Source organism: Phasianus colchicus, chromosome 13 (assembly GCF_987193195.1).
Source record: "Phasianus colchicus chromosome 13, bPhaCol1.hap1.1, whole genome shotgun sequence".
Taxonomy (NCBI): Eukaryota; Metazoa; Chordata; class Aves; order Galliformes; family Phasianidae; genus Phasianus; species Phasianus colchicus.
The window spans coordinates 19,866,040-19,893,368 of record NC_143448.1 but is presented as its reverse complement, the minus strand read 5'-3'; the positions used below and the strand labels follow the sequence as shown (position 1 = coordinate 19,893,368).

The 27,329-nt window shown below is 48.6% G+C and overlaps 1 protein-coding gene and 1 long non-coding RNA gene across 17 annotated transcripts in view; both read right to left on the bottom strand.

Annotated features, from left to right (window-relative positions):
- ZFHX3 (zinc finger homeobox 3) overlaps window positions 1–27,329 on the bottom strand; it is a 512,524-nt gene that overhangs the window by 72,833 nt on the left and 412,362 nt on the right. For all 16 annotated transcript variants that reach the window (XM_090149525.1, XM_031615012.2, XM_090149529.1 and 13 more), the window contains 2 exons: window positions 23,393–26,142; window positions 19,585–20,081 (listed from right to left, as the gene is read on the bottom strand). In XM_090149525.1, coding sequence (XP_090005651.1) covers window positions 19,585–20,081; window positions 23,393–26,096 — 3,201 coding nt within the window. In that variant the 5' untranslated portion in view covers window positions 26,097–26,142. The remainder of the gene's footprint in view (window positions 1–19,584; window positions 20,082–23,392; window positions 26,143–27,329) is intronic.
- Window positions 8–19,574, bottom strand: LOC149916201 (uncharacterized). The gene is made up of 2 exons (XR_016470722.1): window positions 17,776–19,574; window positions 8–17,581 (listed from the first exon to the last, which is right to left on the bottom strand). It is a non-coding gene; the product is annotated as an uncharacterized LOC149916201 (long non-coding RNA).

Sequence of the window (27,329 nt, the reverse complement as noted above, 5' to 3'; positions counted from 1 at the left end):
GGGAGACAGAGACAGTTGAGCACCCCAGAGGACAGGAGCTATGCCCTGGGTCTGGGCAGGGACAAAGGCAGGAGGCTGGCACCAGCTACCCCAGAACACTGTGGGGTTCCCCAGCAACCCCGAGGCCACCCAGCAGCACCCTGCGTTTGCTCCACCAGCCCTTGAAGTCCCATTAAAAGCCAAATATTGCTCAGCCTAAAGATGGAGAGCTCAGCATGGATTTTACTGAACGTTAAATCAACCAGCAAGCGTAGCCAGCAAACTCTGTGGCACTTTAACTTTAAATAATGCAATAATTATTGAATTTCCTTTTTATAACCGAAGTGCTGGAATGTAAACAATGGGGCTGTAATTGCAGGAAGGGGGGATCAATAGAGGCAATCGTTTTCAGCCATGTTAATTGTAAATACAATTGCTCCAAGATGTCAGCCTCGTTCTTCTCGCTCCCAGAATCATCCTAACGGATGACAGAGTCCAACTTTCCCATTACAGCTGTTCGTTCCTTTAAGAGGTTCTCAATCAGGTCTGATCAATCTGTCAAGATAATGCATGGAGTAAGTAAGACTCTTCCAAACACAAGCTCCCAATCAATAGTCCGGACTTACTTAATGAGGAGGGGCTAAAGCCCAGAGGGAGGCACTGCCCCCGCTTCGCTCTGCTCCAGGAGCTAACTTCTTCACAGGGCCCTGCTAAGCCCACCAGCTCTTAATGAGGACATTGTTTATGCGGGCTGTGATGAGCAGGTCTCCTCACATCCACAGTCCCCCAGGGTCGGTAGACAAAAAATGACACAGATTAGCAGAAAACAAGAGCCAGGAAAGGTTGAAAGTAACCTCTCTGCCACACGCACACCTTTTTAATTGTGCAACAGACTTGAAAGTGCTAATTAATCATTCCTTTGGAGATCCCAGAAGATGAAAATCTGCACAGGACCGGCAGAAGCCCAACAGCTTCGCTAAGAAATTCCCTGCACACCTGAAGAACACGTCTGTGGGTTGAGCTGTGCTCACAGCACTGCATGTCAGCCAGAAAGCTGCTGGGAGGAGAGGAGATGTGGAAGGCACCCGGGTCACAAAGATGCCATTCTGAATCCGTGTTACTTTGTTCTGGTAGCACATGCATCCATCCTTGCGCAGCTGGACAGGGCACCAAACACTCACCGAGCTTGAAAGGTAGAAAAGTACATCCGCTGCTCACTGACATGGAACTTTCTTCCCTCCTGCTGTTGCACTACTGGAGCAGTAACCACAACATCTCTTGGACAGCTGCAACTTTTGAGAATTTTCCAGACCCCTGAAATCTTAACAGCTCTCCCCAGGGAGGCACCAGCATAAGCACTGCTGTATGTGGAGATGAGCAGAGGAGTGCATGTATCGATCTCGCTAATTATAGTGATAAAAAACGAAGCACAGCTGAGAGTACATTTCCTATCAGCTGTTCTGGAAAGTGCTGCCCTCAACTTGTGCTTCTGCTCTGGCCACAGCCCTGTTGCTCCTGTGGGGCTGCTCAGGATTTGCTGCTGCTCACTGTGTCCCTCTGACAGACAAGAACCCCCAAACCTTCCCACAAAGTGTACTCTGCTACAAATGAGGGAAATGACATAAGCTAAACATCACTTGGCTCTTCCTGCAGAGCACTGCAGTGGTTTGGAGATGGTGGGGCTCCTCTAGACTTAACAAGTTACCCATCTTCCAAACTGGTGACATCTAGCTCCTGGGGAAGGTAGCATCTGGTCATTTCCTATTTTCCACAGAAGTTGTCATCCCTGGGGCAATATGAGAGAAAAGCCGCACTTTGTTTTTAAAAGCAGTGCCTAGGAAGTATCGCATGGACAGTAATAGGATAAAAACGGCAACAAAATGTTTGGCGTGACAGAATCCTATCACTAAGGATAGGTCACAGCCTTCTCATCAGGGCTTTTCTAACTCCTAGCTCTTGGACAGCAAAGAGCAGAGGAACTCCGGAAGATGCATCTCTCCAGGCCTCAGGAAAAGCAGCAGCAGAACAGCTGAACATGAAGACAAGGCGCTAACCAAACACAGCCTCAAAGATCCCACTACCAACAGCTTTTCTGTAACATACTTTGTATGCGTACTTTAAAATAATGACTTCAGGGCAAGTTGATAAGCTGTGAACACACAGGTGAGCTAGAGCAGCCTGTGAATATGGAAAAGCACTGAAAGAGGCAAATTACATAATAAAAAGGGCTGGGAGGAAATCTGAATAGTCAGCAGGATGAAAATCTGTTGCCCACATTGCAATTATATGGCTGTTGAGTGATTGAAGAAGGCTTTCTTTAACACAGAAAAAGTGGGACAACCTGCACAGGTGATGCATTACTTCCTCCTGTAGCAGCAGGCATGGCCACGCGTTACCCTCGGTGGGATGGCAGAGGAGGCCCCGCAGCACAGCAAACACAGCACTGGGCTGAGAGCACTGCCTCAGAGGTGGAACAACTGTCTGAATCCCCTTCTGTGTGTGTGGAGACTGCTTTAAGATAAGAAATAAATTAATGCAGGAAAGATGCCATTTTACACCTTTTGGAAGTGAAGCCATCACTTAAATTGAAATAACATTAACTGAATGTGGAACTTATGCTTTAACTTTACTTGGCACTTCAGATTTCTCTCTAAGCCAATAACCACATCACTCCTGCAGCAGCTCTTGCTCTGATGCTGCTTGCTCCAGTTGCGTACCTGATTTTTCAACGAAAACTCTGAAGTCAATACATTTTCATAATTCATTACTTCTTTGAGGTATAATTAGTTATTAAAAGGAATTTCAGAACAAATCGGAGCCCACATGTTATTCTTGAGAACAAGCTGCAGCTTACACGTCCCCTTTCGGTCCCAGCCCCTCCTGCAGTACGTGCGCTATTCTTCCTCTTCACTTTCAGCACTCAATACTCCTTTCCAGTAGCAGGAACACTCCTCGCTCCCCCTGGAGGAGCTGCACCCCACAGGGCTCAGACCCCACCTTCATCACTGATGCACAGCTCCAGGTATTCCTCCCTTAAGGCTGTGATCCACCACCTCAACTCCTCTGAGAACTCCATACATTCCTGCCATCTCAGCTGTGTTTCTCTGAAGGAAAAGGCCACAGAGCACTCAGTGCCCTGTGCTGCTGCCCACAGCCAAGGCACAGCGCGCCAGGCAGCTGCGAGGGAGCTTGTACCGAGGACATGGCCACACCGACAGTTTGCTCCCTTCACTGTGAGAGCAGCTGGGCCTCAGCATGCAGGAGGGTGGAGGAGGGACAGTCCCCAAGGAGTCCTCCGTAGCCCTTTCAAGTCGTGGTTCAGCTCCTGGTGCCAACAGTGCACCATGACCACCATGTGCTCTCACTGCTGCTGGGCTGCCCCATAGGGAAGGCGATGCTGGTAGCATGCAGTGCTCCTGTGGACCCGCACACAGCAAAGGGACCATTGTAATAATGCTCCAAAAACCATGTGGGAAATCGAACCAGCCACAGAAAACCACACCAACTTAACGTTATTTAATAAAATACTACAGACATAGATCAGCTCCCCTCGCCCAGTATTTATTGTTTCATTTATCTCTAGAGAAGTTACAAGCGTTATGATAGACTGAAGATTTCCTTGTTTTCATATAGTTTCTTTATAACTTCCTACAGCAACGTACCACACTGAATCCCAACAGATAACCATACAATAACAACAACAACACACTAGACAATTTTTTAATCCTCTCCATAAATCAAAGAATATCAATACCAAAGATGGATGACACGAGCTCCCTTAACCCAGGCCAGCTAGGATGCATGTAGGAACAGACCAAGCTCACCCCTTACCACCAGCGCTCCCAGAGAAACACTTTCCACTTTTTTCCAACCAACCAGAGCTCTACGTGCAACCCGGGCTGGTGAACGCCCATCCTTCTGCCTCATCACAGCATCCCCAGCACAGCAATGCATACCCCTGGACACAGAGCCATCAGCCCTTCCCAAACACCATCTGCTCAAAGTCACGAGGATCATCACCACCTTCTGTTCGATTCTGTTCTCCAGCATCCCACACAGTGTACATCTCCTTACTCAGCACCCCAGTCACACTGGCCTTACAGATCAGCTCAGGACCATCCTGCATAACACACTGTCTGCACTCTGGGGCACACTGAAAGTTGGTATGGTAAAAGGAAAGCCGGACAGTGGCAATGCAGGTGGTGTAACTGTGATGGTGTAAAGGCACCTGCCCAAATGAAAGCGCACCAAATGAGTACAAAAGAATGGAAGCAGGAAGAGGAAATGTATAGTAATTCCAAGAGATTAGAGCTGGGCCTTGAATGAGAAGTGAAAACTGGTGGAGAGATAAAAATCAGTGAAGCCATCCCAGTAGAGCAGTCCTTCTTCTGAGGTACAGCCCACAGGGCTGGGCACCAAGCTGGGCATCTAAAATCACAACCTTTGATGCAGTTCCTGTGTTTCTGTGTATCCAACACAAGGATAGGAGCATCATTTGATTTCAGACAAGCACTGTGAAGGTAAGTTCATTAAGTGGCTGTGAAACACACAAACAGAACACAGAGCACCACAGAAATGCCCATGAGAAAATAAATAATTCTTCATTCAGTGAAAGCTTTGGATTGTATTAGACAAAGCCTGGGGCAATGCAATGAAAGACGAAGATAAAAAGAAATGGAATAATTACTCATTCACAGAACAAGGCAAGAATCCTACTGGAAAAATATGTATGGAAGTACTTATAATTAAAAACCAGCATAATGCCTGTGCACAAAGGAAGGGCTGCATTAGGCAACCTGACGTATGATACATTCTGTGTCAAAGACGGTTGTGAGAACTTCCATGAACCGAATGGACACTAATGTGCCTTAAGAATTGTGTAGATAAATTGAGGCAGTTGCTCCATACCCCACACCACCAAGCAATCACTCTGCAAGAAAGGCCCCCAGGGGCTGCTGGCACCCAGCCTCCCAGCTGCAGCCTCTCCCACGTTTAACTGGAAGAGCTCTTCAGCCCTTGAACAGGCAATGGTTCCGACACACATTCTCAGGCCCAGATTCCATAGAAAGGACATGCCAGTGGCCCATAATTCACAGCAGCAGATCTGCTTAGCTTGTGTTTCACACACATCCTCAAAGCCGCCTGTGATCTATGCATGGGTTGATTTTGCCATATCAGGCTGTCAGCTTGCAGGATTGCCAACAACAGAGGTAATTTCCTTCCATACCCCCCACATGCTGGTACAGTAAGTGCAGACGTGGCCTCAGAGAGCCTGGGAAGCTGGGGCTGGCACAGCCTTGCTTCCTTGCTGCAGACTTTTTCAGCACAACTCTCTGAGCACCATGCAAATGGGAAACTGCACCTGAAATAGAAGAGACAACCCAAAATACCTCCTGCCCCCTCCCTTCCTAATCACTTTAAGGTCAAGGAGAGCACAGGAAAAAAAAAAAAAGAAATCTCTGTGCTAGAGCACATTTACAGGTTGAGTTGTAAACTTTCTGAGTTTGTATATAGTGCTTTCTTTTGGTGCAACAGTAACACTGATTTGTGTATTAGAAATCCTATGTGTATCTAAAGATTAATTCAATTGTCATATACTTCTATAGGGGGATCTAGAGGAGACCAGAATTGCTCTATTAGTTCCCAACTATTCCCTGCAGGAGAGAGTACACACACAAAAAAGGAAAATACAGATCTTGTGGAAGGCCACTGAAGAATAAAAACCCGTGATGACAAATGCCTCTGCTCTTCGGTGCTTCCTTTGTTTGAGAGTACCCACACCCACTTGTATTTGCTGCATACAGGTAAAGAAGCTCCCAGGGAAAGCCTGGTGCACTATTTACTGATTTGAACAATTCTGGATCTGCAATCCACAATGTCAAGTCTGTGGAGACATACATGGGGTAAATGATAAATACTATGAAGGCAGCACTGAGCAGCATTAAGAGTACTTGCTGACTACTGCAATTCAGAAATAAAATGGAAGCAGAAAAACCTTTTGGGGAACAGTGCCCACTCACTGGTAGATGTCTAAATCCTTTTTATTAAATTGCAAGTGTAACTGCATTTTCTTTAGTGATCTTAAGATTCTCATTTCTGGTAGCATGTGCGATGAGCTTTTTTGCAAAAATACATGCTCAGAGCTGGTGCCTGCTTTTGAGAAGGATTTCTTGTCCTAATAATTTACTTGCCCAGACATTTTAACAGGTCTTCCTGGGCAATACAGTGAATATACCAGAAAATCCAGGTAAGTCAAAAACAAACAATAAAAATAGTTTCGTGAGAAGGTATGCCAACAATAAAAGCAGGTGTGCTCCTCTATGGGACCACAGGAAACATGCGCAGCAGACAGCCTGTAACCTGGACCTTGTAACCTGAAATACACCATCTGCAAGACTCCAAAATCTTTGTTTTCCCTCCACCTATGGCAAACGCACACTCAAGATCTGGCTGTGACACCCCCATCTCCCCAGAATGACTTCCAGCAGTACACAAGCAACATCATCAGCTCAACTTCTAGGAACACAGCTGGTGGTCAAGGGCCAAAACCACTCGGAGTACTGACTCTTGGTGCCTCCTCTGGGCACTGCTCTCTGGTTACTTAACATGCAGCAAAAGCAGGCATACCTGTGGCCACCCATGGAAGTAAAACCTAATCATCCCAGCGCAGCACGATTGCATGCAGGCCTACAGCAGTGAGTGGCCTGCAGCAGCAGTGCTGAGATGGGGGCGCGCTCAAAGGCAGCAAGTCACAGCCAGGGCAGGGAGGTGCTGGTTGCTGTGTAAGAGCTCCCAGCTCCTCACTCCTCCACGTACTCTGCATAGGGATCCTCCTTACCCTGGCACATCTATGGAAAAAAAAAACAACTCCTCCTCTGAGTCAGGGTCAAAATAGAAAGAAAGGCCAATCCAAGAAGTGGCAACCTCCAGAATTGGGAGCTTCCCTGCAGCACCCCCAGGGGAGAGGAGGGCAGGCAGAAGGGCACACAGCCACAAGGCAGTCTGTCAGGGCACAGAGCGGTGACACCAGCGGTGGGCACTGAGAAGCCAATCGCCCCTCACAGGGGTAGGGAGGCCTGGCCCAGGGCTGGCAGCAGTAGAGCCCAGCTCCAGCAAAAGTGTTGCTCGTGCCCGCAGTGCCCCACCAGCCCCAGGGCAGCTGCTGCCGCACGTGCCCCGAGCACGGCAGCGGAGCCGCAGAGCCAGCGCGCCAGCTGTGAGACAAACGCTGCACTCCTTCCCCACCAAAAAGCCCGAGGCCTCCTGCGTGTACGCTAACCACAAGCCTTTGAGAGGCTCGTGTATTTACAAACCAAGGCATGTTGAAATCAAAGGGGATACCATATGACATAATTCACATTAAAATGTCAACGGGCTGACAATTTATAGAGCCGATCCACCAAAGGTGGGAGAACTAAGATGCAGTAATTGTTTAATTCCCGCTTAAACCAACAGCAGCTCTACCTTCAAAGGCTGCGAGGCGCTGGCCCCAGCCATGATGCCAGCAGCTGGCGCCTGGCCAGGCACTGGGGAACAGCGTTAACTACTGATAGGCACCTCCTGCAGCAGGGCATCAGGCTGGATGTGGCCCTGAGAAACCCTGCCCACACCACAGCAAGCATCTGCCTCTGTGGCAAAGACAACCTGCTGTCGAGGGCAGAGAACTCTTCCCGGTGCATCAGCAGCTGGCAGTGCCTGGCCATACCCAGCACACAGCACAGGGCAGCCCTGACCTGGCCCATGCTATGGCATACGCAGTGCTCCAGCCGCATCGCTGCAAGGCATTCATGGACTTATTTCCCCAGGTAGATCTCACAGCTTTGCCACATCCCACACATGGGGCTGCACTGTGAGATGCCGTCCTGTGTGGCTCAGTCCATCCTACAAGGCTGCTGGCGACACAGCTGGCAGCCTGCAACGGCATGGAAGGAAGGCACTAGAGAAATACACACTTGTGGGAAGAATGTTACCTGAATAAACCACAGCCAATAAATTTTCTATAAATGCTGGCTAATGCTGTCCCTTTGAGAGCAATGGGAAGGGACTGCACGGGCTCCAGAGCCCTCTGCACAGACTTGCTGTCTGTACATAAACAGTAACACCTCATTCTCTCTTCTACCTCATTAACTGAAACGCATTAAAACAAGTGTGCACTGGGAGCAGAAAATGAGACTGTTAAACCAAGCTGATATAATCCTCATCAGCTGTGGGAAATGAGAACACATCCATTACACTGAATCAAGTATGCCAACTGTGATTTACCGGTAATGTTAAGACCCCAAGAAAGATGCTCTTTCCCTGGACTGCACCTTTGCTGCTTCTTTCACACACACTGTTTTATCCAGCATCTTTGGGACCGTGTTACCAGTGGTACCCAAAGCAGCATCAGTGTGTTCCGATTCCATGCTTTGAGAGCAATGCTGTGGGCCTTCGACCCACACTGCAGACAGCTTTGCATGGCTTCTGCTCCCAGAAGACATTCTCACTAAACTGTATAAAAGCAGAATAAAATGCTGAACTAGAAGGGCACAAACCCAGAAAACAGGATATTTAAGGATCAGAGTCTCAAATTGGGATGTTCAGATGCAGCATGACAGCATTTAACAACAGCATCGGTTACCCAGGGTTAGATACACAGCTTAACCCTTCACTCCCAGCCTCAGGGATACCAGCCTTCAGAACAGCGTTAGGGAGACAAAACACTGCATCATACAGAGTCACCACCAGCACTGGGTTATTCCCAAAGCCCCAGATTCTCCAGTTTCATATCAAACGCGGCAGATCAAATCGCAGACCGAGCCTCAAAGTGGTGACAGGAGCTGTCACAAAGACCACTGACCTTCAGCTCCACATGAGGAAAACAAAGCATGGCCTCCTCCTGGTGGGGAACCCTCCGACACATCCATTGCCTGGACGAGACGCAACTTGCTCAAGATGTCAGAGAAACCTTCCCACATTCAGTTTTTCTTACCCCGGGGAGACACAGTAAGGGAACTTGTCTGATGGCACAGGAGCTGCTGGCTGGAACCAGACCGACCACATTTCACAGACAGCGGCTTCAGGCACCGCAGGAGTGCACTGGATTTGAACTGCTGACCTTAAAGGAGAGGCTCAGGTTTCCAAATTGTGCTCTCCTCGAGCCAAAGCGCGCTCCTGACGTACCAGGCAGCAGTCTCCTCTCCCCGACACCTCCACCTCTCTTCAGTACTTCCACAGCAAGAACACAAACAATCTCTCTAGTACTTGCCACTGCTGTATCAGACGTTTCAAACCAACGGGACACACGAAGCAGCGTTTCTCTGCATGCACTTCGTTTTGAGCCAAGTCTAGACTGAACTCCAAGGCTTTGCTTCCTGATACAAACCTTGAGAAACTAACAACACATGCCGGGGTCTCAAACAGCAGTTTCCAACAGCCTGTGCAGACATTCTGAACGGCATCCACAAAGTCTGTTTAACCAGCGTGATGTGTGCAACAGAATCACAAAGAAACAGGCATTTAAAGTGACATCTGTTGGATTAATTAGCTGTGTAATTAGCCTCCCCTCTGTGGAAATAGGCTTTGTTACTGCTGCCTGAAACTTCCCCAGGTGATTTTCTTTGTAACTATCGTTCTCCAAGCATGAGAAAGAGAAGTGGGTGGGACAGGGCTGTAATGCATATTCAGGAAGAGAGGCAGAAATAGTCTGGAGGCCATTATGCATCTGAAGAGAAGGGACAGCAGGTCAGAGGACCAAACAGATCACGTGCATCAATCTTCACAAGTTCTGTAGCCCCAGGATGAAAGGACTGGATAAATTTTTTTTTTTTTTTTTTTAAAACATTCTCTCAAATTAGATCAGAGCATCCTGGCCTCCATCTCCTGCCTCAGCTCTCTTCTCTTCCCACCTCCCCTGCCTGAGATCCGACTCCCAACCAGCTGCACAACAGCAGCCGTGCTTCTGCCCAAGCCACAGCACCCTGCTCCGCAGGGCACATTCTGTTTGAGGCAGCAAGGCAATCAGGATCCTGGGATTAACTGCACTTCACAGGTGATTCAAATGGCCAAATAAAGGCCATTCTTCTTAGAAATTTTAACCACAGAGCAAGAGAGGGTCAGAAGGGATCAAGACACGCATTTTTAGTGTCAAGACAAAAGCAGTATAACAGCTGAGGTGTAAGACAACTCCTACATAAATCAAGCCAGTACTGAAGCAAATATTTTTACTGCAAATGGATCCCAGCAGCCTTACCATATTGTGCCACAACACTGACTGTTAATTCCTTGCAGCGAGGGGAAGGATTCGAAGAGTAGTTGAGGGAAGGAGTGCTAGAGAATTTTGATACAACACTGCAAAAAAAAAAAAAAAGTCAACCAACTCCAATGCCTGCTTATTACCTGTGCACAAACATGCTAAGTGCCCCCCAGAGCCACATGGGACAAAGTCCACTCCTCACCAGGAATCACCAGCACACCGCCTTGCTACATCTTGGCAGAGAGACCTGCAAACGTGCCAAAGATAGCAAAGGGACAAAATAACGTAGCTGAGGTTTTAAATAAGTATTCACTTATGAGATGGCAGCAGCATTTTGAGTGCTGCTGTCCCTCCCCAGCCCACACTGCCACACATCAGCACCAGGCTTGCCCTATGCAGAGAGGCAAGGTAACCTGGAGACAGGTATCTTCTTACAGCTGCAGCACTGCTTACCAGAGCTCATCCAACTGCACCTGAAGGCACAGCTTTCAGAGAACCTGTTGCATAAGTGTAACTTATTGCCTAATTTGAATTGCAGAACTTGACTGCACACAATGCAGCCCAAGACCAGAGGTTTTAAGGACCAGCAGGTATAAGAACACAAAGCCTACAGTAATGAGTTATGTACCATGCACATATTGCTTATTTCATCAATTTCCTAGGAGACTGCAAAACCAGAACTTCCCATGCTACTTTCACAGTAATTTTTAGAAGTTCAGCTGTTAGGAAATTTTACTCAGAAGCTCAGCTCAGTTATCTAGGAGGGGAGAAGACAACGGCTCTTGTAATCCGGCAGCATTAGCACAGCCCAACAGAAACCAGGAGTCCTTTCCTTGTCACACTGCACAGCTTGGGAAAGCACCCAATGGCATCCTTCCCAGCTTACCCATCAACCCACTGTGAGAAATGAACATTACCAGACATCCATTATTTAATGGAGCATGCCATCAGAGCCTGCAACTGCGCTCAGTAACCTGGCAAGGGCTGCTGCTCAGTACACTGAAAGCCTGCTGCCCACAGCAGAAACCAGGCAGGACCACGGGACTGAAGGCACTCTGCACTGAATGCAGATTTGCAGCAGACACCACCAAACATGAGCATTCAGCCTGACGGTGCCACTCTGCTGCCAACTGCAGCCTGGAACAAAGATCTCCTCCACCTGTTTGCTCCAGTCCCAACTGCTGGTCCACAGGAACAACAGACTCCTGACCTACAGCATCCTTACACAGTGACCACAAAACCTCCAATCAGCTCTTCTGGCTGGAGCTCCTCTTTACAGTGCTATATGAGGACGGTACACGGGCACATATTTCTGCATCAGCCTGCACTCACAGTGGCTGACTGTCTGAAAAAGAAAATGCAGGTCTATGGGATCCCAGCTGGAGTCTCTGGCACAGGTTCACCCTCCACACTCTCCTCTGCAGAGGAACAACTTCCCACAGCAGTACAGGAGGGACCCACACCCTGACTTCATTACGGCCTTCAAATATTTAAAGGGAGACTATAAACAGGAAGAAAATCAACTTTTTATATAGGTAGATAGTGATAGGACAAGGGGAAATGTTTTGAAACTAAAAGAGGTGAGCTTTAGATTAGATGCCAGGGGGAAGTTTTTCCACTGGGAGGGTGGGTGGCACAGCTGCCCAGAGGGGCTGTGGATGCCCAGTCCCTGGAGGTGCTCAAGACTGTGGATGGGGCTCTGAGCAACCTGACCTAATGCTCAATCTAGCAGCTGGCAGCCCTGCCCACGGCAGGGGTTGGAATTTGATGATCACTGAATGCCAAACGATTCTATGATTCTGTGAAGGTCTGCTAGAGATTCTGTCACCAGCCCTAAATCAGAGCAATGACCACAGACAACTTGTCCTCATTCCCACCACCATCAGAAGCTCCACACAGAATCACAGAATCACAGAATTGCCAGGGTTGGAAGGGACCTCAAGGATCATGAATCTCCAACCCCCCTGCCACATGCAGGGCCACCACCATTCCACCTAATGCTAGACCAGACTGCCCAGGGCCCCATCCAATCTGGCTTTGAACACCTCCAGGGACGGGGCATCCACAACCTCCCTGGGCAGCCTGTTCCAGTACCTCACCACTCTCTCCGTAAAGAATTTCCCCCTGACATCCAACCTAAATCTCCCTTCCCTCAGCTTAAAACCATTTCCCCTTGTCCTGCTGTCACTCACCCTTTCAAAGAGTTGATTCCCCTCCTCTTTGTAGGCTCCCTTTATGTACTGAAAGGCTGCAATGAGGTCACCCCGCAGCCTTCTTTTCTCCAGGCTGAACAAGCCCAGCTCCCTCAGCCTGTCCTCATAGGGGAGGTGCTCCAGTCCCCTGATCATCTTTGTGGCCCTCCTCTGGACCCTCTCCAACAGCTCCCTGTCTTTCTTGTACTGGGGGCTCCAGACCTGGACACTGTCAAGCCCCAGCTTAAACTACTTGGCTTTTCTTCTTCCTTTCTGTTTGAGCAATTCTAAACCTCAATTTTAAACCTTGCTTTACAGCAAGCTGTGGCTATGTGTCTGGGCTAACTGCTGACACCTGATGCCGGACACTGGCTGCTGCTCCAGCTGCAGTCTCTGATTTGTTACTCAGGTTGCTTTTACACCAGGCTGCTGGCTGCTCATGGCACAGTACTTACCAGAGAACTGTTGACAGAACAGTGTAAGTGCCCCAAGGCCATAAATAAAACATTCAGCAGGCAGTGCTGAGTGTTCTCCGTAGTTTTGATTTCAGCCCTTTCAAAATGAAGTATACAGAGAAAGTATGAATTTTTTGAATTCTGTACTACTTCATTATTAAACACCTGAAGGAAGGTTAAAAAAAAAACAAATAACACACACCACCACCTCCTTTAGTGACAGCATAACGTGAAGGAGCAACCCGGTAATCATAAAAATCACAGTCCTACGAGGGAGGCTTCTGAAAGGGTTAGATGGACAGCAAGTGGCTTCTGTATTAAAATATTCGCTGTCCCAGTAGGGCATTAAAGCAGAACCTGACCACAGGGATTCAGTCCTCCCATAAGCTGTTTTATGGTAAAAAGCAGCTGGCTCTATGTGCTGCTGAGCCTGCAGTGCTCTGGGAGCAGCGCTGGCCAAGGAAGGGCGCCTGGCCCCAGCAAAGCCCCACGGCCCTCTCAGCCCCAGGACCACAGAGCTCAGCTCAGAGAACTTCTGGGGCTGCGAGTCCAGCAGCACTCCGTGCCCAGCCCAGATTTACACACTGTGGTCCTCAGAGCACTTTCAGTTCATAAGCTCATCCTCCATTATGAGTTCATCCAAGGCCAGAGGATGGCAGATCTGAATGAAAGGTTTCAGAGACCAGCTTTAAAACAATTTTGAGGGGAGACTTTTAATGGATCTTCACTTGCGAAGATGCCATAAGAATGTTAAGTTCAGGCCTTGTAGGAAAGCAGTTGAAAGTCCACTTAATCTGCAATTTAAATGGCCTTCCAGCAAAATCCACATTCTCAATTCAGAGCTCAGATGCTGCATCTGCAGTTTAAAAGATAAACTTACAAAAAGAAACAGTCTGTAAATTAAAGGTTAATACAGCTCTAAATCCTCTGGAATATGAACAACAGACTCTGTGGGCATCCTGACCCTACAAGCCCTAAAATGCAAACACTGAGGGAAGTTTCTGCTGCAAATCAAACCTCAACCACACTTCCCTCTGCCTTTGTCACACTGTACAGGTACTTCAGAGCAGGGTGACACCAACTGCACGGCCATGGCAGTGCCCAATGCTCCAGTGGGTCCCTGTCTGGTCCTGGCACAGGACAGCAGCACCAAACAGACCCCCGTGCAGCATTCTGTGTGTTCAGCAGATGACAACAGATGGAGTGATGTGGAGCATCTTCCAAACTTCTGGTAGGCTGATTAAATTTAAAAATAAAAAGAAACGAAACTTTCCACTTCAGTTTCCTGTATCATCAAGAACTTCTTTTATTTGCATCCCAGTGATGCTGATAATTCTCCAGTTCTTTTCCTCTTTCTAAAACTTGAGAATCCAAGATATTTTCTTTAATGCCCTTGCCTGGAAAAACGTTGAGTTTTCATACATTGATACCCCACAGAAACACCGTCAACCAAGCACAGGGGTGAGATCTCAGCTTTGCCGTATTACAGAATTCTGGCCCTGTTATCTCACATTAATGCAGAAATAGTGACCAGATGTTAATGAACTGGCAATTTGTCATGCCTAAATCATTTCTCTTACACATATTAAAGCCAACCAACCCCTAAGGATGACAAATAATACCACAACAGAGAGTCAGGGACAAGCAGCGCGCTGCCCAATGCGGATGCCAGCACTGGGAGTACTGGTAACACGGAACAGCCATAATGGGTGCTATCAAGGATCGATCCACTTCAAATTCATGCAGAAAGCAGCCACTAGCAGTGGAGTTTGTAAAAGGAAACAGGGCAGATGCGTAACAAACCTTTCCCAGTTCATAATCAAAGCTTCCAGCTACCAGCTATTTGAGAACCTATGGAGCCAGAGTTTGCATCTCAATTACCATTTAATGAGCACCAATGTACCAGCTCCTCACATACCTGTCCCGCTCCTTTTTCAATCCATCTGCAGGTCTGCTCTCTACAACAGCCCACAGCAATGAGTTCACAGACAAATGATGTGCCACACAAAAGTGTATTCTTCCATTTTAATCCTGTTGCTAATCATACCAGGTGCTCCTTATTTTTCTGCTTTCAGAATAAGGCGAGCAACTGCTGTCCATTCCTCTGCCCTGCTGCAGCTTGGACCTGTGCATTAAGCTAATCCCAAAGTGTTTTTATTGCTGTCACATAAGTCACTCCATTCAGCTATCTGCCACTTCCCTGGGCTTTTGCTAGGTGTTTCATTTTTAATCTTTCCCAAGATTAATCTTTCTTGTTCAGACCCTGCTCTCAAAGGGCACAAGCACATTCCACAGGGTGGGCGGTAGGAGGCAAGTACTGCCTGGTGGTGGAAAGGGACAGCCACCACTCCAGCTGGGTTTGCAGCTGTCCTTCCGTTCTGGTCATCTTCGTTCCTTTCCATGACAGCACAGACTCACAAAGTTTCATTGTTGCTAGTTCCTTGAGGACTGACATTAAGGAGCCTTCTTCCCATTCGCTCCACACCTCCTTGTTAACAAAGAACCTCTCTGAGGGGCATCCTGCAGCCAAAACCCCATCCCACCCCGCCTCCTCCAGATCTCTGAAAAAGTTAACTCAGCACTTGGAAAGGCAGAAAAGACAGACACCAAATGAACTTGGATGCATGCACTCACTCGGCAGTCTGGCCAGCAATGTCTTTCTTCAGTTCTTCTTTGTTTACATCTCTTCTGATGAAGCTACAGGTCCTGAATGAGAGGTTTTCAGGAAGCTGTAGGAGACATTCAAACTTGGCTCTTGTTCTCGCATTGATCCCTTCTGGAAATTCCACCTGTGCAAAAGCTGCTGGGAACTCATGCCTGACCTTCTTGCTGCAAGTCTGCATCAGACTTTTGTGCTCACGAGGACATAAGACTTGCTTCTGCTGCACTGTGCCTGCACCGGTGAGGAGTCTGTACAATCCCCACCTGCCCGCTCAAACCACTGGCACAACTCAACCCCAGCGGTGTGCCACACTATCAGGCTGTCCTAATCGGGACAAGAGGAGTCCTCCCAGCTGCCATTTATCCCAAACCCTCACAGCCACCTTCTGCCATCTTACAACAGCATCACACATTTACAGCGGTACTCCTGCTTCCCAGGAAATTTCTGAGAAAAATCACCAGTCACACAAAAGCGATGAGACGACACGGCCAGAGGCACAAGTATAGCATTCTCCCAGCAAAAGACAGATGAATAACAGAATTTCCAATTTAGCTCCAGGATTTTAGTGGGACAACGGGGACTCTGGGGAACAAGAGGACAAAGGATCACCAGACCCCGCTGGTTCCTCGGGCCTCACAACTGTGCTCCTGACATGGGAAGAGGGCTGAGAACTATTGCGACGTGAAGGACAAAGATGGCAGCAGAATACCAAACCTTCTCCAACACTGGAAGCAATGCAGGAGGCACCTGAAAGGCTCTCCGGACTATGGGTAACAGCATCTCCAGATTTCTGGCAACAGGTAGCAGCAACAGAAGAGGCTCATGGACAATGCAAGCAGCCAAAAACAGGTAATTTAAGATGAAAATGACAAAAAAGCAGAATAAGGAGGATTGTGTGTGATAAGCCTAGTATGTGCTCTCACCCAGCAGCATCTGGAGAGGATTTTCTCCAGCAGGCAGGGAAGAACTCGATTACATCCAGTTAACTGTGCTCTAAACTGATTATGCATGTGCCAGGCTAATGGATTACATTAGCAAGAGGAAAAATAACATCCAATCAATCTCAATTTACTGCAGACCACACCAAGGCCTGAGAGAAGAGAAACCATTCTGTGAACTACCCCCACTCCCACTGCACCTTTTCAGCTATCAAAAGAGACACGGCATTACAACCACTCTGATGATGGCAAGAACTGCATGGAGGACTCAGAAAACAGCTTGCTTTATCCACAGAGGTCAAGCACTGATTCCCCTAATAATCCCAAGCAGTGAATCCTGCCTTCTGCTGTCCTCTACCATAGCAGGCAGGTGAGCTGTTGGGTAGAGCAACACGAGCTACATTTTATGGTAATCTGAGGTTTATCAAAACAAAGAAAATCCCATACTGTGCATTTCAAGACTATACAGACACATGAGTAAGCTCACTGTAATGCAATGGAAAGAACAGCACTGACAGCATAGTAGCAAAATCCTAGGCTGCAGCACATGAGGATATGCTTGAATGCTACAGCTGTGGGCACAGAAACAAATGAAAGAGTCTGCTTACCCTAGGAAGGCCTCAGGCAGGCAGAGATCTCCAGCAACATATACCCTCACCTCCTCTGCTAACCCTTAAATAAGCTCCGGAAGGGGTGGATCTTGGCTCCAGCCCTTCTCATCACTCGGGTACACTGCATGCACCTGAGCTCCCCAGGGCTAGCTCTGCTTTCTCACCAGGTGCTCCAGCACTGCTTCAAGCTGTGACTCAGCATTTTTGTTATACTCGTGTATGGACCACACAACAGATTTCACTATTCTGCTGTGTGTTATTCTTTGGTGTTTCACTGCTTTCACATCAGAAGCAAAGCAGGACTGTAGCAACTCTGAGCACTGCCAGGCCTCTCACGATCCTCAAAAACAGTTCCTCTTCACCTGAGCAGAAGATTACAGGAATCTTAGTGCATGAGTACAGGTGTTTGCACATGCCCTCCAATCTTTTCCTTTCTCCAGCTGCAGTATGTCTAGAGTTCTAATGCTCCAGTAGATTCTTCTCCAGTAAAAACCACTACCAATGAAGAGTCTGGAAATTTTAGTAATTTAAGAGAACAACATTAAGTATCAGAACTCAGAGCTTTTGAATACCTCTTTTGGTTTGAATCCCACACTGTTACAATGGGAAAGACTAACGCAATGGAAAGGCAATACAGGAGTGTAACAGCAAAGGGACAAGCACAGATAGGATGGTATTTCAAAGTGGAAAGTAAAGGTGCTCACCCATCTCCTATGATCAAGGGTCACAGGAAAGACTCCACCAAGAAGGGATCTCCAACCACAGCTCCTTCCCCAGTGGCACTCAGCCCTTCAATGAGGTCTAAGAGAGCCGCAGCCAGGCTCCGCCCCTTCTGGTCCCACGGCTGAACTGCCTTCACCTGTGCTCCAAAGGCTGACTGGGTCTATTCCCCAGGTGCTCAATCAGTGGTTCAGGACATGACTCAACACTTAGACACACACACAAGACTTGATTCCTCAGCTGGCTTTATAAAGTCTCGGTGCAACACTTACGACACCAGCTTCCAAGGTGATTTTATTGTCTCAGTCCCTTGCATATCTGAGCAGAGGCACAAGGGAAGACCTACTTGCTTCAGAGCTAGAGTCTTGCATTATGCTGGTTCCCATCACAGACACTTTGGTCTTGGTGGCAAGCTCAGCAGAATTGTATTCTGTTCTTCAGGTGACCACCTCCCTATCAATTTCAGAGAAGTCCAACAATCACGTTTCTAGGCAAGCCTTCTGAAATGGTCCTGGTAACATTCCTCCTCTCTGAATATGCTGGAGCTGCTCATTCCTAGGAAAATCCCAGGAGTTTCAAAAGATAATTTATCTGCACCGTGACGTGGGTGGGATACTGTACCACTCAGTGTCAAGTTTTAAAGTGGATAAACAAAAATAAGTGAGAAACGATCAAAAAGCAAAAAATATCTGCTTACACATGTCTTTCGATATAAAAAAATCTCACTGCATTTGAAGAAAAGTGGGGAAAAGTATGAGGACAGATAAAAAAAAGTAAAGAAAGAAGGCAATCAGCAGCATAGCATGTGTGAATGGAAGGTATGCAGCTGCTTAGATTTATGGCAATTCGTACCTGATTGATCATACTAAAGCCATTATGGGATGATTAGAGAAAAAGGTGAAGCTTTAAGTCCAGTGAAAATCAATAGAAACGTCTGGAGCAATTCTGCTGCACAAGTGAAAGGACTATTTACTGTATCCGGAGCTCCTCTTGGGTTACAGCCCACAGGGTTCAGGCCAGCAAGGGGAGGGGGTTGTGAGCGAGAGAAATAAGTCACGGAGAGGAAGATGGCTATAAAGACACAAAATGAGGCCAAAACAAACAAACACACAAAGAGAGGAAGGAAAACAAGATGGCAGTCCCAGACCAAGTATTAACAGGGATGAAATCCTGCCATGCCTCCAAACTGTCTGGTCATATGCACAATTGTATGGGCACTCACACAAAGTTTCTCTTCCCAGCTTCTCCCTTTTCCAGCGTCAAGCTTACAGATCCCGGCATTAACATATACAGAGCATAAACACACAGTGATGGCAGCCCTCTTCCATCCTTTCTTCCCTCCTTGCTCGCTCCACTCAGCACTCTCCATGCCAGAATAACCCATTTCTTTCAGAAGAGCAAAAGCCTTCAGGTTCTCCTGAAGCATCTCACATGGGTTAACAAGCTACCTTACAGAAGGGAGTAAACCGTGGCTAATAACATCTTGCACATTTTCAAAAATGAATGTCATTTGCTGCACATAAAAGTGTCATCTGACACACATGCGATACTAAGACACTGAAGACCCCAATAAAGCATTCCGAAATCAATGCCTGTTGGCCAAAGGCTTTAAAATCTGTAGGTGCTGCGATAACAAAAACCAAAACCCTGTATTGCACAAGTGAGACTGGGTCCTGCTGGAGAGAGCTAGCAGCTTCTCTCCAAAGGATCACAATCCACTGAGGTTCAAAGGAGATCTTCCTTTGTTCCAGCACTTGGGCAGTGAAGGAAGACAAAGCAAAGCCAACCCTTACCTTATAGAGCTTCAAGCTGGCCTCATGCCTCGAGTTTACTGTGTGAAGACGCAGCTTCTCTAGACTGTTGGTGTAGTAGTCACAAGCATTGCATTTCAGATGTACCGGATTCCCAATGGCCACACACTTCAGCCTCCACTCGTTGGCCTTCCCACCCTCCTTGATGTGTGCTACCAGCTGGTATTTCTGTACATGCTTGTCCGTCTTACAGTGGAGCTGGAAGTTTGCCTTGAGCTGTGTGTTGTAGCGGCACAGCTTGCACTGGTATGAGTCTCCCATCACTGCCTTCCACTCATCTTCAGGGAGGCTGCGCTCCACGTTCATGTGAAGGCCCAGCAAGTCCAAATTATCTGTAGTGAACTTGTTGCACACAGCACACTGGAAGAGCTTCAGTGATGGGTCATTTGTCTGCGTGAAACTTTCACCCAAGTTCATTAGCTCCTCAGACACCAGCTGTCCACCGCCTAACCGCATGTCCAGGGGGATCTCTCCACCCACTGCACGAAGGAAAAAGGGGAGAAAGAGGTCAGAAAAGCTCAATCCTTCACTTGCTGGAAGAACAGCACAGAGTGGAACATATGCTCCCAGTGCAACTCTTGCACTCACCAAAATCATAGCAAAAGCAAAGCACTGCTATTCTTTCATTTATCCCTCGATTCTGTACTATATCTGCAGAAAAAAAAGAGCAGCCAGCATGTAAGGCTGGGACAGGACTGCAGCAGCTCTTACTACCTACCTTGTAGACACCAAGCTCCGAAAGAGAAGTGTCCTACCCTCTGCCCATGAAAGGTGACAAAGAAAAGCTCTACTTCTTACAGTGCTTCTGAGAAGGAAAAGTTCCTTGGTGCTGCACTGAAATTCTCTGTGGTCGTATCAGGAACAGGACAATACTTTCTCCTATTTTTAATTGCTTACCTGAAGAAGCAAGAAATGTTGCCTTGTGCAGTACCTGAGCACAGTATCAAAAAGGAAAAACAAGCAAAGAACAGACCTTGGCCACAAGTATGAGTATTATACACTTACAGCTACGTGAGTACTGTCACCATGCTGCAGTCAGAAGCATGCAGCATGCAGAACATGGCATGTACAAAACCCAGTCTGAACAATGCCACTCAGATCTGCTCTCTTGTCCAACAGTTTAAAATGGCAGCCTCCTAAAAACAGTGTTTATAGATGCTTTGTACGTCCAAGGAAAAGACAACCATTATTACTAATGGGAGTGCAATAACATGTCAAGGAAAAACAGCAAGATGCTTGCTGTCTTTAAATGTCATAGATCTACCCTTCAAACTGAGAGCTGAAATCTGTTCACTTACAGTAAGCGAATACAGCAAGCTCTAATTTATTTAATAATTTCAGAGTACTCTGAAGTTAGGGACAGAGACTTTTTTCTAACATTAACTTTTCATGTGAAAGCACAGGGACCCACCACGAGCCTCTTCTTAGGACCTTTGCTCCTCCATGCTCTCTTTTTCCATTCTGAAGACACTTATGCTCCCCCCACAGCTTTTTGGTATTCTATTTTGATCTTATGTCACAGCTTGGCTTAAAAATCTGGTTTTATCAAAGAAACCTTCAGGCCAGCAGTTACCCAGCCCACCAAAAAGTTTCTTATGGTTCAACCCGCTCACTGAGAAACAGCCACCACTGCGAGGCTGCTCTGCACTGCGGGTACCAGACCTGCATCCCAACCTTTCCGAAAGCACGCAGCCACAGCTGGTGCAGGGGGCAAGCCCAGTGCCAGAGCCCTGCCCTTCTGCCAACGCAGCCGCGGTCCTCTTTCTCAAATCATTTCTATCTTGCTGTGCCGCAGCACAATTCCACAGCTACTCCTGCACAGCTGCTCACCGCACACAGAGAGCCATCACTTGCCTTCCACAGCCCGCATCTCCTAATCACAGTAATTTTTCTAAGCATTCCTCTTAGGACACATCTTGAAATCCTCTCTTCGAATCCATCTATCCTTAAAGCATCATGCAGTAAAAACCTGTAAGCAATATCTTCTGATTTATTAATATTCTTCTCAAGCTCAGTTTTGGACTGAAGAGTAAAAATGGGAAAAATGTGCTTGATTTCTAACAAAGTTCACAGCGTGCGTGTGAGTTTAATGAGCTAAACTTGTGTCAAGTGCTTATTGACATGGGAAGGGCCTCCCTCCGTGATCCTCAGCTTGAGATTTATAACCATCAAGTGTACTGCTCACAAATCACTTTCCAGGCAAGCTCACAGATGCTCAAGGCCTTGTAATGCACTTCAAGAGGTTTCAGCTAAAGTACTCCCAACTTCCCTCATGCCAGCCTCCCTTACTTCAGCAAGAAGGCTCTGAGTCCCAAAAGGGGCGCATCCCAAGAAACCACCCACAGATGACTGCGTACCATTACATGCTGCTGTAAGCTACGTTACAAGCAATTGTCAGTTACAGCAGGTGGCAACTTGGAGCTACTGAAAATATACCAGATAAGCTCATGTCCTTGACCTCCCAAAGATGCAAGCTGGGACATTTAATATTAAAAAAAAAAAAAAAAAAAAAAAGGAAAAAAAAAGAGATAATTAAGATAATTACTTTAAGTTATAATCACTTGAGTTCCTCCATTTTCTTTTTCATTTTTTTAGTATCTTGTGTTGTTGTTCTCTCATATGACTTTCACGTCCTTCTGGACTAATAATAAACTGTACTATGAATAGCTAAAGGAAAGGAGAACATGCATGAGACCAATGAACCAGTAATGTAGTGCATCAGTAATAATAGCATCAATGGATGGACAAGGTCAGAGAGGGCAGAGAGCAGCACAAATAAATTAGTTCAAAGGAAGGCAGGTAAGTGGCAGATCTCTTTTCACGTACTTTCTCGAGGCACTGTGAAAAAACCCTCAGCAACAGCAAAAACAATGCAGAAATAAGTCATTTCCATCTGCCATGCCCTAAGTGCTGTGTGGGACTCCAGCATGAAAGCAGAACTACTACACAGCGCTGCAGTGGCTGCTGTCAGTCTCAGGGGACATAAAAGCAGCTTGGTGGAGGACCCTGACAGAAACTTATTCCTTACCCTATTCTAATTCTTGGGCTAAACTGTGTGGGGAGAACAGTGTGCCCCCCAGAGTGCCAACACAAACATGATGAATGCTTGCTGTCAGAAAAAATACATTTGGTAATTTATTTCAGAGTGCTTTTGTCAGTTGATGAGAGAAATAATCTTCCCTCCCTATAGCCATTCCTCTTTGGTTTAATGACTCTCCTCTGGTCAGGCCTCAAATCTTATCTATTGTGTTGGTGTCAGAGGGGCGGTTTCAGCTGAGTTTCTTCAGCAGAGGAACATCTACCAAACTCATCGCAACTCTCAAAACACACTTACCTTTTCTCCTCAAAGCAACACAATACGCAGTGCACCACCTCAGCCTCCAGCTCTGGGAGCACAAGCAGCTCACAAAGCCACCCAGACAGTGCCCACATCCCTTACCAAAGCAAGCCATCAGGAAACACAGTGAAGCATCCTGACTGCAGTAGTGAGGAACACTCGGTGCATGTCAGCTACAACTACGGTTCTATTACTTTCCTTTCAGAACTTTTAGAAAATGAACCAAAAAAAGTGACATACTTTCCTAGGACGATAAAATGTTGTGGAAGAATGCAGAAGAGAATTCTCTGCTCCATCCCTACTGTGCAGGGTCCATCCTTGGTCAACACACACAGGCAATCCACTGCACTGCAGCTGCACTTCACCGTGAGATGCAGAAACAGAACAAAGCCCGTGGCACAAACACAACTCTTCCCTTACGCACAGGAACAGTGGAAAACCCTTCAATCTCACCTAGAGATGGAGCCATTGTTGCCATGGGATTGGTAGGATCAAGCTGGAATCCACTCATCATGAACTGTGCATCTGAGGAAGTGCTATCCATCTTCAGGTTGGGAAGGTTCATGTTCTGCGCCAGGTAGTACTGGTAGAGCTCGGCCTCGGCAGGGGACGGCAGGCTACCGAGGCCCAGGTGCCGGTTGTGTTGGATCTGGGACATGTTTTGCTGAAGCAGCATCATGTTGTGCATGTGCTTCTCACTGGTCATGTGAATACGAAGGTTTCTGGCTACGTTGGTCTCATAGTCGCACACCTCACACCGCCACGTGGGTTTGGTTTTTGGTTTGGTGGGGGAGGGGGCCCCACAGGTGCTGCCAATGTTTGCTGCCGCAGCGGCCGCGGCTGCTGCAGCTGCTGCTGCCGCCCCGGCGCTGTGGCTGAAGACTTGCTCTCCCCCTCCGTTCTGCAGGTTTTGCATGTTGTTGAGATGCTTGTCAGACTGCATATGAATACTGAGGTTGCCTTTGGTAGTAGTGGAGTAGTTACAGACCTCGCAGCGGAAGGGCTTGTAACCACAGGTGTAGCTTTCACCCCGTGCCAGCCGTGGGTGCGGCTGCCCGCTTTTGCAGTAGACACAGGAGCCCCCTGGCTCAGGATGTTTCTCCTTCATGTGCGCCTCAAGTGTCTGCTGGTACTTGTAGTGCCAATTGCACTTGGGACACTTGAGTGTCTTACATGAATTGCGAGAATGCATCATAGTCATGTGGCCACCCAGCGACCGTGAGGAGCCCAGGACCGTGTCACACTTTGGGCACTCCACACCACTCCCCGAGGGGCACTCCCCACCCCCAAGTTCACAGAGGGGGCCAGCATGCTGGTGATGGGAGATGTAGCTCCCGTCCTCGCCCTCTGTGCTCTCATTTGGTTCTGGTGCTGTGGCATTGTCTTTATTGGCACTTTCATCGATAAAGTCCAGCCTCCTGCTGCCCTCTGCCACATTGGCTCCGCCGCCCTCATTGTTAAAGCTTAAGTGATTCCTCCTGTTTGCACCATCAAAGACAAAGGAAGAAGCAGAATTAGAACTAGTAGAAGCTGTGCCCCGTGACAGGGTCTGGAGCACGTTAGGCATTAAGGGAGAGTTAGAAATGCTTTGGTTTGAGAGAGCAAGGTCCTTTTTGCTGCTGCTGCTGCTGCCGCCTGCCACAGCCCCAGGGTCCTCCTGGGGCCTGTCCTCCAGTTCATCCTCCAACTCACTTGGAAACAGTCCTTTGCAACCCTCATCATCCTCGTCTTCCTCATCTTCTTCCTCCTCTTCTTCCTCCTCCTCCTCCTCCACCTCCTCTTCTTCCTCTTCCTCCACCTCCTCCACAGGCTCTGCCTTCTCTGAGAGGCTGTCCTGGTCACCCCCCTCTTGCTTCTCCCCCTCTGCCACCCCAGGGTCCTTCCCCTCGGAGGATTTGGTGGGACTGGAAGCCAGCGGGCCCAGGGGGACTGAGGTAATTGGAGTCTTCAGGGCCGAGCTGGTCAGCCCACCCAGGTTGAGGAGCGCACCGGGGGCCAGGACGCCTGAAGGCGGCGGCTCCGCTCCGCCAGCTGGCCCAGCCTGCAGGGCCTGCTCGCCTTCCATGCGAATGCCACTGAATTTACCATAAAAACTGTGTCCAGGGCCTATGAGGTTAGCTGTGGAAACAAGAGGGTGCTGAAAGGTTTTGTTTTTTGGTTCCAGAAAGCTGACGAGAGGTTCCTTGTCTTTGCCTATCCCTTGGATGATAGCGGAGATGTTCTTATTGCTAAGAATTTTCCGCTCCTCCTCACTCAGAGTCATTCGGTGATCGTGCACCGCATGGGTCACGAACGAGCGGACATACCCAAAGGAAAGCTTGCACAAGAAACACATCAGGATGGGCTTCCTCTTCCCGTAGAGCACAAAGCCATCGAATTTGGACAGGTCCACATTGTTGGGAACATCTTTGGATACGCAGGAGCTTTTGGCAGAACCATCGCTGTTCAGGTAATCCTTGTTGCTTTTGTGTCGCACATCGAAGACGCGGAAGCTGTGCAGGACGGGGCTGATGCCCGCCAGGGCTGAGGTATTCGGGAAGGTCTGGTCTGAGCCCTCAAACCACTTCCCGAAGGATGAGGCTATGTGGAAGGTGTTGATGATCTGTGGGTAGCCGGGGGCAGTGCCAGAAGGCTCCCCCTGCTTGGAGAGAGAGTTCGGGAGCAGCGAGGGGAGAGCCCCGCTGCCACAGGCGGCCCCGCTCTGCACCAGCTGGCTGAGGCTCTCCACGATGTAGGCCGAGCCGTCCGGCTGGTAGACAATCTCGCCGGCCAGGTTCTCCACATCGCTCTCCTCGTCCCCATCCTCGCTGCTCTCGCTCCCGCTCTCCCCCCTCAGTGGCGGGGGCGGGCGGGCGCTGGCGCAGCGGTGCTCCATGTAGCTCTGCAGGCCGGCGAAGGAGGCCGCGCACTGCCCGCAGCTCACCTCCTTGCTGGCGGGCTCGGCGCCGGGGCCGGCCGCGGCGCTGCTCTCAGAGACGCGCTCGGGGAAAGGGACCCTCAGGCTGTCCAGGGGGCCACGGCTCTCCACCGCGGGCTGCTCCATGCTGCCGGCCGTGTCGGGGAGGTGGGTGCTGTTGAGATCAGTCCATTGCTGGTGCTGAGAGATGCCGCACCCATTGTCCTTCCCGGGGATGACGGGCGAGTCACAGCCTTCCATGGCAGGGCCGGCATGGAGCGCTCATTGCACCCGGTACGGCTGGGACCTGCAAGCGGGGAGAGAGGAAGAGAGGCAGGTGAGTCAGAGAGAAAGCAGTTCCATAAAGACCATGCACCACAAACGCCGTGGGCATCCTGCTCTTCGGGATTGCGGGGCATGGCATGAGAACCGGTGCCCCAGATGAGCTCTGGGGACAGAAGGTCTGGTGTAGGATGCTAATGCAGCACCGGGTGTGCAACCACAGGAAACGAGCGATAGAAACTTACAGGCGCTTGCCCCCACTGCACTTCTGTAGTCACGGATGGGAGCAGGAAAGGCAAGAGGCTGGTCCAAGAGACCTGGAGGTGTGGAGAACCTCTCAGTCCTTTCCTGGGGGAACGGGTAGACTGCAGGAGCTGCACTGCCATCCCCAACACTTTCAACTTCAGAAAGATCTTCAAAACAATTTACAGAAAAGTTTCTGAGAAAAACTGAGTTAGGATGCTACAAAAGAACAGTGCTAAAGCTTTAAAACTTTGCAAAAATTATTCTCCCTTATCCGTGGCTTCCTAACTCAGACACTATAGTTTTGGGGCTATTCCCCTCTGTTAGCAGCTCTGGGAGCACAGCTAACATCTCCAGCGCAGCCGCACACACGGACCTCTGTGGCAGATCATGAGACCCAGAGAAACTCTCAAGAATTTCAGAGTCACAGCATTTAGTATGCACAGGAGATTTAATTGCTATGCTCTGGACAGAGTTTAAAAGGAGAGACGTCAGGAGAGAAACCAAACAGGAAATTCCAGATCTGACAAGGGTCCATCCTGAGGACTGGAAAGTGGTCAGCCCCACACGCCCCAGGAAGCTCCCAGAGATCCTGCGGGGCACAGCGGGTGCACAGACCGCCTCTCCCAGCCCCCAGACACAAAGAGATGATGTGAGTCCTTGAGGAGGACGGCCATTCTCCCGCTACTGCTCCTCCACCAAATATGAGACCTGCAAAACTCCCTACAGCCAGGAGCTGTTGAGCACAGGCTGCACACCAACGCCACAGCTCCACTTGCTGCATCCCAACATGGCCTCCTGCACTGCAATCCTAATGGAGCCTGGGCAGAACGCCTTCCTAGGGTTAACAGACCTGTGAGAATAGGTCCCCAAAAATGCTACTGATGTGAGCTAGAGCATGGTAATGCAGACCCAGATCAACACGAGGCTGTACTGAATTGGGAAGAGGAACACTGTAATTCTGTTGCC